The sequence below is a fragment of the Calliphora vicina genome, chromosome X (genome assembly GCF_958450345.1).
Source record: "Calliphora vicina chromosome X, idCalVici1.1, whole genome shotgun sequence".
Taxonomy (NCBI): Eukaryota; Metazoa; Arthropoda; class Insecta; order Diptera; family Calliphoridae; genus Calliphora; species Calliphora vicina.
The window spans coordinates 1,054,907-1,068,572 of record NC_088785.1 but is presented as its reverse complement, the minus strand read 5'-3'; the positions used below and the strand labels follow the sequence as shown (position 1 = coordinate 1,068,572).

The 13,666-nt window shown below is 29.8% G+C and overlaps 1 protein-coding gene across 1 annotated transcript in view; it reads left to right on the top strand.

Moving 5' to 3' along the window:
• Positions 1–13,666, top strand: part of LOC135962777 (glutamate receptor ionotropic, kainate 2-like) — a 290,464-nt gene that overhangs the window by 211,654 nt on the left and 65,144 nt on the right. Inside the window, exon 9 of the mRNA XM_065514670.1 lies at positions 2,005–2,202. Within this exon, the coding sequence (XP_065370742.1) occupies positions 2,005–2,202 (198 nt within the window). The remainder of the gene's footprint in view (positions 1–2,004; positions 2,203–13,666) is intronic.

Here is a 13,666-nt window from a genome sequence, read left to right as displayed (position 1 = left end):
TTTCAGTGTTGTTCACGCCATACAACAATTGTTTGAAAAATTTACACACATTAGTTATGCTCTTTTAAAAACTTTTGTTCATTCATCGCTGATAATGCGAAGAAACCACATGTGACGGACTATCGCAATTTTTTTCAGAAATTTATTAAGCATTGTTGTTGGTTGTTTTTGTTTGAAGTATAGCAAACACAAGCGTTTCAATTACAATTGAACACAATAAAACAAAGTCAAAAATAAATACAAAATTTAAGAGAATTTCGGACTTACAATGTATATTTTTTCATTTCCTTAAAATTTAAATTACATTCATTTAATAAATTGGTTTATTTGACAAAAATTCTAAATCTAAACTTTCTTCATTTTGTTATTATTTTAAGTGTTTGACATTATGTTTGCTGGGTAGCTCTCTCACCAATACATCTTAATTTTTATTTTTGAACATCACTGGTCTATTTTGTTTTTCCTTATATCTCTTTGTGGACCGATTTTCTCGATTTTAAATAGCAACCGAGCCGGGAGAATTCCGGAGATATTGATATATGAATCATGTATGTATGACAGACGGACATGGCTATATCGATTCCGCTATCTATAACGATCCACTTTATGGGGTCGCAAATGAAAAATGTGGAAATTACAAACGGAATGACAAACTTATATATACCCTTGCCACTCATGGTGAAGGGTATAAAAGCAAAATCAATTCCACACAATACAACACACAAAGCATTTTTTCTTTTTTTCTTTTATTTGCAAATCCGTTATTCGGATGTAAGTGATCATACAAATACAAAGTTTTACAGTTTTTTTAAAAAAAAACAAACATATTTATATAAATATAAATTAAACTGAATTAAATTAAATGTATTTTTTTTTATTGCAGTTCAGGAATTATTAACTCTCTATTTTTTGCAGCATTTAGTAGATTTAGTTCATCACGATAGCCTGTCCATTCTTGAATATTTCCTAGCCATGAGAGCTCTCTTCTGCCTCGCGCGCGTCTTCCTTCAATTTTATGTGTCCCAAATACGAGATTTTCCTATTTTTGGCTGTCTTAGTTAATTGTCGTTCAAGGTTCATTCTTCTCAATACTTCATTATTTGGGACGCGGTCAGTCCATGGAATCTTCAATATACGCCTGTATATCCACATTTCAAATGCTTCTAATCTTTTCTCGTCCGTGGCTTTAATTGTCCATACTTCCACCGCATATAATAATACTGACCAAACATAGCATTTAATAAATCGTGACTTTGTTGCTAGACTGATATCATGGCTGCTAAGTACTTTTCTGTATTTATAAAAGGCATCTCTCGCCATTTCTATCCGACATCTTATTTCCTTGGATGAGTCCCATTGATCGTTTATTAAAACTCCCAGATATTTAAAGTTTTTCACTCGTTCGATTTCTACTTTACTCAAATTACCTGAAGCAAGAAAACAAAAATTTACAAATTGTCGCTGCCTTTTTCTCTACCAAAAATTCTTCGTTATCAAATTGTCGCTGCGTTAATTTCAGAAAATGCTCTTCAATATTCCTCATAAAATTTCTTGCTGCCTCTTCTCTGCCAAAAATTCCTCGTCATCAAATTGTCGCTGCCTTAATTTCAGAAAATGCTCTTCAATATTCCTCATAAAAATTTTCAATATTCCTCTTCTCTGCCAGTTTAGAGAAAAAAATTCCTCTAAAACACGCCAGAATCCCTATATTTATACTACTAATGTCATTCTAACGTTATCGAATATTATCTATCATTTACCGCTGGGTAGTGGTGAATCGCACTACAGTTTAATAAATTTGTAAAAATTTACTTTTTAGTGGTCACATTGTTAAAATAATTGTTTGTTGACAAATAAATTTGCTACACGAAATTTTTTTCTGTTTGCTCCTCAAAAATATTTTATAGTCACATTATTGATGAAAATTATAAAATATTTGCTCGAACGTACCTTTTTTATAATTTTATATTAATCTAGATGTTTTTATGATTTAATTATTTTTAGGCAACATCTACACGTATTGTTGGCGGTATTTGGTGGTTTTTTACATTGATTATTATTTCATCGTATACAGCAAATTTAGCCGCGTTTCTAACTGTTGAACGTATGATTACACCAATTGAGAGTGCCTCAGATCTGGCAGAACAAACTGATATTTCCTATGGAACTTTGGAAGGTGGATCTACAATGACATTTTTTAGGGTAAGACTAGTAGAATAAAATATACATTTTAAAAGAATCGATTCTTCATATTTTCAAACAAAATATTTATATCAGATCTGAAGTAAATTATGTGTATTTTTTGAAGAAGATTAAATGCTTTAATATTAATGGATGTTTGATGATATTTTTACGTTTCAGATTTACAGAATATATTTCAGATTGACAGAAAATTTGAACTAAATCATTTGAACTAAATCATTACGTAATGTAATTTATTATAAAATAACAAAAAATGTATATAAAAAGCAAAAACGTCTAGCATGTACAATTTAATAATACTTATTTATGAACATGTTCTTATTCTAAATGAAACAAATTTGGGCAAAAAAATTAATAATATAATAATATTTATTAAAAATTCATAATTGGAATATGAATTTCTTCTTTCTGTGTAAACAAATTTACGAATAGGATTTTCTAAGAGTGAATTTTAGTGGATTTCGGAGTAAAATATCCCTGATATTTAAAAAATACTGCAAATTTGGTGTACTGGAAGGGCCTAGGTAAAACCCTATTAGAATATTTCAGGTGTTTTATATTGTACTAGTAACAAAAATCCAAAAAAATGTTTAGTCTTAAAATATGATAAAATATATATTGATCGATAGCTAACAACACAACTCAAATAAATTTTTAGGAATTGCTTTTATTTGACTCTCCTTCACCAGAGGTCGCTAAAGTCAGTTAAATTCAAGAAAATAATTTTTAAAAATATTTTTTTTTAAAAATGAGATTATGCCCCAATTCTGTTAGACGATTTAGGACGAATTTTCTTCTTTTCATATTTGAGTTATACGTGTTACCAAATTGCCGGTCTTGTCTCATTATTGCTTGTTGTTGCTTATGATATGGTCATGCGTGGAATGTTTGTAAAGGGCTAAGCTCGCCGGTTTTGGGGGTGGTTCTTGACCAAATCAAAGCTAATTGCATAGGCAACAGAATATTTGAAAAATTTCATTCCACAAACTATAGGTTTAAAAATAGGTTTAAAAAAAAGATTAGATAAGTTTGTTTGTATTCAGTATGCGATTGATGTTTTCATCGCAAAAGACACTAAAATTGTTCCCACCTATTACCGTCAAATGACCCTGTGTCCATAATAATTTCTAGTCATTCCCAAAATGTATCACTCAAAAGTTCATATATTTATCCATATTACCTTGTAACCCACAATTTCCAATTATGATTCCTAATGCATTTTTAGCTTTATACTTAATACAATTCATTTATTAAAAAAATAAACTCTTAAAAATTAAATAAACTAATTTTAAAAAAAAAGAAATTTAAATAAAGTATGTATATTAAAAATAAAAAGTATATATGTTTAAATTCGACAGTACTTGTGTACAATATTGAAATTTTTGTAAATAGTAAGGTAATATTAATATATAATTAAGTTTATATTATTTGTTAACGAATTGCATGTTTAATTTTACAAACTTACAGTTTATTATCCTCAAAAGAGGATTGGAAATATAATAAATCAAACGACTGTGATGCTTTTTCTTTTTGTTACGGCAACGATGTCTTGAGCTCAATTCATTCGTAATCGTATGTGTTCTATTTAAAAAAGAAAGAAATAATTAGTTTATCTGTATAACAAATATTTTCACTTGATTGAATTAGTAATATTTTATAAAAACTTTACTAGAACTTAAATTCAGTTTTTAAACCAAAATACAAGCTCTGTAAAGAATTTACATTGTAAATTCAAACATGCTAGGATTAGTAATTTTTTAAACATTTCAAATTTCAAATAAAATTATTATTAACAATAACTATATTATTAAATTTATATAATTCTCTTTTATATTAGTGAGATATTCAATTAATTATAAATCAGTTTTCTTCTTTTTTTTATTATCTCTTAAATTTTAACACTCAATTTCTCTTACATATAATAAATTAGCACTGTAAAATATTCATTTAACATTAACATACTTAGTTAATAATTTCATTATATTTTAATATTAGTAATGTTAAAATATTATAACATTTAATTAACATATTAACTAATGATCATTAATAATGATGAAACACTTTGGAGCGAATTGGTGATCGGTAGATGTTTCTTGTATATCGGTGACGTCACAATTGATGAGTATTATATTGATGTTGGAATTACACTTCTGTTCTCACTTTTAATATTTTGTAATGATGATGATATTAAGAAAGTACCGCTAACTATGACGATTTTTTTTTATATTCTGAATTTCATTCGATTTCAGCTTAAAATTTTACAGTTTTTTCTTTTTTTTATGTCGTTTAAATTTATAATTATTTATTTTAGTTTAATGATTATTATTAGTAATGATTTTAAAACGATAAATATGAAGATAATGCTGCTTTTTAATATGCATTTTGGTCGATAAATATTTTTTATGGTAATATATGCACTTAATGATGACACTTGGCATTATATCAATCTCACTGTCTTCTTTTCGTATTAAAACTGTTTATTTTAAATTATAAATCTATATCAAGATTTATTTTTTTTTATTGAACTTTAATTAAATTGTTCATTTTAATAAAAAAGAATTTCTATTCAATTTAAGAAAAATTATTTTAATTTGAATTAAAACTTTCCGTGATCTCTTCAAAAGATCTTATTCAAAAGAGGTAAATCCACCGAAGAAACAATCGTCAGTCGTAATCAGTCAAGTAAACCATTGTATATCTCTCACTTACCTAAAAAGCTCACAAATTCTCATGACTCTCAGAATATATAAAATATATGTGTGTTAAAATGTGCATAGATATAACGATCAAAAGTACTGTATTGAATGTAAAAGTAACAACACATTATCATCGAAACAAATTTTGAAAAATTAAAATATATGTAACAAAAAAAATGCCACAAACCTTCTTTGCAAACAAACTTGTGAGGGTTGGAAATAAGGAGAACATTTTTTTCGTGGGGTACGAGCACACCCTGAAGCACTCAACTAGCCGTTCCAATATTCACCCTTATTCTATTTGAATTCAGTCAAAATGGCTTAATATACTTTGCATGGAATAATCCTATATATTTGCCATTCAAATTTTCTAGTTGGTACAATGAAGATCCGACTTTCTTACGCACTCTGCATTTTATATATGGGGGTAATAGTTTTGCGTTAATGCCTTTGCTAAATTCGCTCTGGGCCCTATTCCTTCTGAAAACCTCTTGACCTTCTCTAAATTCAATATCGCGAGACCTGAAATTATAGGTTTTCGCAGCTTTATCGTGTGCCACTGCAAGGTTTTCTCTAATTTGATCATGTAATAATTCCATTCTATTATCGTTCGCTATGCAGTTACCTTGGCTACCTTGTGATAAACCAATTTTTTCTAATAATGGATAAACACTGCCGTGATGAACCATATTGTATCCAAATAAACTGAAATAGGGAGAACATTTGAGTGTCTCATGATAATCACTCCTGAGAATGCTCGAGATTTTTGATACATGTTTGTTCCATTGATCTTGTTGACCCTTGATCAATATTCTTAATTTTACCAAGAATTCTCTGTTCGTCCTCTCCGAAACATTAGCAGTTTTCACGTGTGTGATTCCGTAGGCCTTCAGAAATTCATTCATTTGATTGGAAACAAACTGAATGAAAAATGTTTTCTTCGATAAATGCTATAATTGCTGTAGATGATGCCTTTATCAAAGGTTTAAAAAATATATATTTGGAAAAGTGATCAATAGCAACAAAAACCATAGTATTACCCCGTTTCGTCCGTGGGTATGGACCCAAGAGATCCATATAGATTCGTTGGAAGGGGCGATCCGTTTTTACTTGATGACCCATACCTGGACGTAAAATTTGATTCGTGGGATTGGTGCTTTTGCAAATATCGCAACGGGATATAAAATCACTCACGTCCTTTGTCATCTTTGGCCAAAAGTATATTTGGCGTATACGATTTAAGGTTTTTGTGAGTCCACCGTGACATGATGAAATATTGTGGTTATTTTCAATAACACCGTCTCGAAACCCGGTTGGTAACCATAAACGCCACAACGTTTCCTCCTCCTCAAACACTCCTTTTCTAAAATTTACCCTCTGATAAACGAAACCGTCAGATATACATGTATCTGGAAAATTATCCTTATATTGTGATATATTGTCTTTGAGAGAATTATACTCTATAGATGAAAAATGTTCAGAATTTAAGTCCACCTCTGATGATATGGCTGGGACTACTACTTCCTCTACTTCGATATCCCTAGATAGTGCATCAGGAACTACATTAAACGAACCTTTCCGATACTCTACCTCGAAATCAAAGCACTGCAATTTGAGACTCCATCTTCCAAGACGCCCTGACAAATCTTTTTGTGACATCAGCCAACGTAAACTCCTGTGATCCGTTACAATCTTGAACGGCAAACCTTCAACATATGGTCGGAAACGTTTCAAACAGACAATAGCGGCAAAACATTCTAACTCTGTCACTGTGTAATTGGTTTGTGCCTTATTAAGTTTCTGTGAAACATAGGCTATTGGGTGTTCCTGACCGTTATTGTCTGTTTGGACTAAAACTCCTCCCACCCCTACTCTCGATGCATCACACTGTATTGTGAACGGTTTGCTGAAATCAGGTTGCACCTCTTTCAATCTAGTAAAAGCAGCTTCCGCCTCCGTTGTAATCAAAAACTTGTCCGACTTTCTTAAGCAGTCCCTAAGTGGCGCTAATTCCGCAATTTGGAATAAATTGGCGATACCATCCGGTCATTCCAATGTATATTCGTGGGAGTGGAAAATTGGTAATAGCATTTACCTTAGCTTGGTCAGTTCGTAAAGTTCCTTGCCCTACAATATAGCCTAGGTACTAGGGTATTCAATTAATCGGGTTTCTGGTTTAATCGGTTAATCGAGCAAATAATTAATCGAGGTTTAGATTTATTCGGTTAATAATCGGTTAATTTAAAATTATTCGATTAACCGAATAATTTCTATTTTAATTTTAAATTGAAAATACAACAACAAATGTTGTGTACAAAAACATAAAAAACAGCAAATAAGGTATTTGAGATCATTTTTGTATACATATCGCCTACTTGCTGCAACAACGTCATAACTCCGTGTTTTTTGAACTGAGTAATACAAAATATGCGCTGTTCTATAATCTTTCATATAGTTTTATCAGTTTTCAAAGAAGTCAATTATTTTTTGTGTGAGAGTGTTTTTTTTGTTGTAAACATCAAAATTAAAATTCATGTTTTCTCGTATATTTGATAAGTAAAAATTTGGGTTAAATACAGGTTAGAAAGATATTAACATCTACTATTTATATTTCTGAAATCGCATGATATGTTGAAAATTTATTTAAGAAATAGTAAAATGTCATGAAATATTCAAAAACGTTTTTCTCGAAACGACTTTTTTTGAATTATGACGTTGTTGCAGGAAATTAGCGATGTGTGAGTTTTTTTAGGGTTTTAGTGAGATCTTCTGAAATAATCTTTTATAAATAGAATATAATTTAAACGATTTTTTTCTTTAGAATTAATAAAACTTTTCTTGGAAAAAAACTCTCAAAAGCATGATAAAGAATATTCCTTTTTGGATTGTTTTAGATTTTGATTAATTTAACAGCTTCGTTTATACATGTAAATATAAACAAAATTTCAAATACATGTAAATTAAATATGTCAGTTGTTATACAACTCACTAATCATGTTTATAGGATGTTCAAAAAATATATAATTTTAATTTGAAATTTGTATTTGAATTGAAACGGATAAATAAATACAAAAGCATTTTTTTAAGTGCAAAAAAAGGATTTTCGGTTAATCGGTTAATCGACACAAATTAATCGGTTTATTTGTTATTTGAAAATCGGCAATTTCAAATTATTCGAACAGTTAACCGTCTAAAATTAATCGGTTAACCGATTAACGGTTAATCGATTGAATACCCTACTAGGTACCTAATCTCTTTTTGGCAGAATCGACTCTTCTCGACATTTATAGTAAGACCCGCTTTTATTAGGAAATTTGCAACCACTTTTAACACATTAATATGACTTTTGAAATCAGATGTACAAACCAATAGGTCATCTAAATCAGTGATGTTCAAAAATAAAAATGAAGATGTATTGGTGGGAGAGCTACCCAGCAAACATAATGTCGAACACTTAAAATAATAACAAAATGAAGAAAGTTTAGATTTAGAATTTTTGTCAAATAAAACCAATTTATTAAATTAATGTAATTTAAATTTCAAGGAAATGAAAAATATACATTGTAAGTCCGAAATTCTCTTAAATTTTGTATTTATTTTTGACTTTGTTTTATTGTGTTCAATTGTAATTGAAATGCGTGTGTTTGCTATGCTTCGAACAAAAACAACCAACAACAATGCTTAACAAATTTCTGAAAAAAATGACGATAGTCCGCCACATGTGTTTTCTTCGCATGCTCAGCGATGAATGAACAAAAGTCTTTAAAAGAGAATAACAAATGTATGTAGATTTTTCAAACAATTGTTGTATGGCGTGAACATCACTGATCTAAATAGATAAACACGTTTTCTCGGAGTTGGCTAGGAATAACCTTTTCCATTAAACGGCTCATTCTTTGTGCGGCGTTGCACAGTCCAAAAGGCATAACTGTATATTGATACAATGGCCTTCCAGGTACTGCGAATGCCGTCTTTTCTCTTGAACTCACATCTAATGGTATTTGCCAAAATGCATCTTTTAGGTCAATACCAGAGATGAAATGAGTGTCCTGTAGCCGACTCAAAGGTCCATTAATGTGTGGAAGAGGATATGCGTCTTTCATTGTCAATTCATTTAGTTTCCGCGAGTCGAGACAGAGTCGATTCTTTCCGGGCTTCCTGACCAAGACAATAGGGCTACAGTAGGGGCTATTACTCTCTTCTATAACTCCTAGTGACAACATACGGTCCAGTTCTAAGAAAGCTTCCTTCTGACGAGGTGGAGAAAGTGGATAATGTCGCTAATGACAATCATCTCCAAAAATATAGGCAATTAGTCATGACTTACATAAAAGCTAACACCATTCTATTGAAGCTACTTTAGAAACAAATAAGTCTAAATCGGTTCAATAATTGAAGTCGACTAACGTACAAATTCCGTTTGTTACGTGGGCTATTATGAGTAATGTACAATCTATCACTGCTAAATTAAATATTCATAACCCAATTAGGACAGACAGATATGTAAAAAATTTTGGGATATAGTTTGCTACACAATTAATTCAGAAATAAATGTAGGGACTAAACTAACTTATATCAAAAAACTTTACGGTATTATCCGAAGGCAACACCGTTGGGCGCCATTTCTGTTACCAAATTGCCGGTCTTGTCTCATTATTGCTTGTTGTTGCTTATGATATGGTCATGCGTGGAATGTTTGAAAAGGGCTAAGCTCGCCGGTTTTGGGGGTGGTTCTTGACCAAATCAAAGCTAATTGCATAGGCAACAGAATATTTGAAAAATTTCATTCCACAAACTATAGGTTTAACAATAGGTTTAAAAAAAGATTAGATAAGTTTGTTTGTATTCAGTATGCGATTGATGTTTTCATCGCAAAAGACACTAAAATTGTTCCCACCCATTACCGTCAAATCCATAATAATTTTTAGTCATTCCCAAAATGTATCACTCAAAAGTTCATCTATTTATCCATATTAACTTGTAAGCCACAATTTCCAATTATGATTCCTAATGCATTTTTAGCTTTATAATACAATTCATTTATTTAAAAAATTAACTCTTAAACATTAAATAAACTAATTTAAAAAAAAGGAATTTAAATAGAGTATGTATATTAAAAATAAACAAGTAAGAGAGCTATATTCGGCTGTGCCGAATCTTAAATACCCTTCACCAAATTATACTTTAAATTAAATTAAATATTTTTAGGTAAACACAAATTCAATTTTATTTTTCCAATTTTTTGGAATTTTATTTTCGAAATTGTTTTTTAATTTTTTTTTAAATTTAGTGAAAAAATAATTTTGGGTTAAAAAATATTTTTTCGATTTTTGATCCATTGTAGGTCCAACTTACTATGGTCTTATATACGTCGTTGCAAAGGTCTTTGAAATATCTATCATTAGATATCCATAATACAGATATAGGTCAAAATCTTGTGTAGAACAACATTTTCTGTAGAAAATCTTGTGTAGAACACAATCTTGAATCTTGAGTATAACAATATTTTCTATAGAAAATCTTGTGTAGAACAACATTTTCTGTAGAAAATCTTGTGTAGAACAACATTTTCTGTAGAAAATCTTGTGTAGAACAACATTTTCTGTAGAAAATCTTGTGTAGAACAACATTTTCTGTAGAAAATCTTGTGTAGAACAACATTTTCTGTAGGAAATCTTGTGTAGAACAACATTTTCTGTAGGAAATCTTGTGTAGAACAACATTTTCTGTAGGAAATCTTGTGTAGAACAACATTTTCTGTAGAAAATCTTGTGTAGAACAATATTTTCTATAGAAAATCTTGTGTAGAACAATATTTTCTATAGAAAATCTTGTGTAGAACAATATTTTCTATAGAAAATCTTGTGTAGAACAATATTTTCTATAGAAAATCTTGTGTAGAACAATATTTTCTATAGAAAATCTTGTGTAGAACAATATTTTCTATAGAAAATCTTGTGTAGAACAATATTTTCTATAGAAAATCTTGTGTAGAACAATATTTTCTATAGAAAATCTTGTGTAGAACAATATTTTCTATAGAAAATCTTGTGTAGAACAATATTTTCTATAGAAAATCTTGTGTAGAACAATATTTTCTATAGAAAATCTTGTGTAGAACAATATTTTCTGTAGAAAATCTTGTGTATAACAATATTTTCTACAGAAAATCTTGTGTATAACAATATTTTCTACAGAAAATCTTGTGTATAACAATATTTTCTACAGAAAATCTTGTGTATAACAATATTTTCTACAGAAAATCTTGTGTATAACAATATTTTCTATAGAAAATCTTGTGTAGAACAATATTTTCTATAGAAAATCTTGTGTAGAACAATATTTTCTATAGAAAATCTTGTGTAGAACAATATTTTCTATAGAAAATCTTGTGTAGAACAATATTTTCTATAAACAATCTTGTGTAGAACAATATTTTCTATAGAAAATCTTGTGTACAACACTATTTTCTATAGAAAATCTTGTGTAGAACAATATTTTCTATAGAAAATCTTGTGTATAACAATATTTTCTATAGAAAATCTTGTGTATAACAATATTTTCTATAGAAAATCTTGTGTAGAACCATATTTTCTATAGAAAATCTTGTGTAGAACAATATTTTCTATAGAAAATCTTGTGTAGAACAATATTTTCTATAGAAAATATTTTCTGTAGAAAATCTTGAGTATAACAATATTTTCTGTAGAAAATCTTAAAAAATATTCAAAAACGTTTTTCTCGAAACGACTTTTTTTGAATTATGACGTTGTTGCAGGAAATTAGCGATGTGTGAGTTTTTTTAGGGTTTTAGTGAGATCTTCTGAAATAATCTTTTATAAATAGAATATAATTTAAACGATTTTTTTCTTTAGAATTAATAAAACTTTTCTTGGAAAAAAACTCTCAAAAGCATGATAAAGAATATTCCTTTTTGGATTGTTTTAGATTTTGATTAATTTAACAGCTTCGTTTATACATGTAAATATAAACAAAATTTCAAATACATGTAAATTAAATATGTCAGTTGTTATACAACTCACTAATCATGTTTATAGGATGTTCAAAAAATATATAATTTTAATTTGAAATTTGTATTTGAATTGAAACGGATAAATAAATACAAAAGCATTTTTTTAAGTGCAAAAAAAGGATTTTCGGTTAATCGGTTAATCGACACAAATTAATCGGTTTATTTGTTATTTGAAAATCGGCAATTTCAAATTATTCGAACAGTTAACCGTCTAAAATTAATCGGTTAACCGATTAACGGTTAATCGATTGAATACCCTACTAGGTACCTAATCTCTTTTTGGCAGAATCGACTCTTCTCGACATTTATAGTAAGACCCGCTTTTATTAGGAAATTTGCAACCACTTTTAACACATTAATATGACTTTTGAAATCAGATGTACAAACCAATAGGTCATCTAAATCAGTGATGTTCAAAAATAAAAATGAAGATGTATTGGTGGGAGAGCTACCCAGCAAACATAATGTCGAACACTTAAAATAATAACAAAATGAAGAAAGTTTAGATTTAGAATTTTTGTCAAATAAAACCAATTTATTAAATTAATGTAATTTAAATTTCAAGGAAATGAAAAATATACATTGTAAGTCCGAAATTCTCTTAAATTTTGTATTTATTTTTGACTTTGTTTTATTGTGTTCAATTGTAATTGAAATGCGTGTGTTTGCTATGCTTCGAACAAAAACAACCAACAACAATGCTTAACAAATTTCTGAAAAAAATGACGATAGTCCGCCACATGTGTTTTCTTCGCATGCTCAGCGATGAATGAACAAAAGTCTTTAAAAGAGAATAACAAATGTATGTAGATTTTTCAAACAATTGTTGTATGGCGTGAACATCACTGATCTAAATAGATAAACACGTTTTCTCGGAGTTGGCTAGGAATAACCTTTTCCATTAAACGGCTCATTCTTTGTGCGGCGTTGCACAGTCCAAAAGGCATAACTGTATATTGATACAATGGCCTTCCAGGTACTGCGAATGCCGTCTTTTCTCTTGAACTCACATCTAATGGTATTTGCCAAAATGCATCTTTTAGGTCAATACCAGAGATGAAATGAGTGTCCTGTAGCCGACTCAAAGGTCCATTAATGTGTGGAAGAGGATATGCGTCTTTCATTGTCAATTCATTTAGTTTCCGCGAGTCGAGACAGAGTCGATTCTTTCCGGGCTTCCTGACCAAGACAATAGGGCTACAGTAGGGGCTATTACTCTCTTCTATAACTCCTAGTGACAACATACGGTCCAGTTCTAAGAAAGCTTCCTTCTGACGAGGTGGAGAAAGTGGATAATGTCGCTAATGACAATCATCTCCAAAAATATAGGCAATTAGTCATGACTTACATAAAAGCTAACACCATTCTATTGAAGCTACTTTAGAAACAAATAAGTCTAAATCGGTTCAATAATTGAAGTCGACTAACGTACAAATTCCGTTTGTTACGTGGGCTATTATGAGTAATGTACAATCTATCACTGCTAAATTAAATATTCATAACCCAATTAGGACAGACAGATATGTAAAAAATTTTGGGATATAGTTTGCTACACAATTAATTCAGAAATAAATGTAGGGACTAAACTAACTTATATCAAAAAACTTTACGGTATTATCCGAAGGCAACACCGTTGGGCGCCATTTCTGTTACCAAATTGCCGGTCTTGTCTCATTATTGCTTGTTGTTGCTTATGATATGGTCATGCGTGGAATGTTTGAAAAGGGCTAAGCTC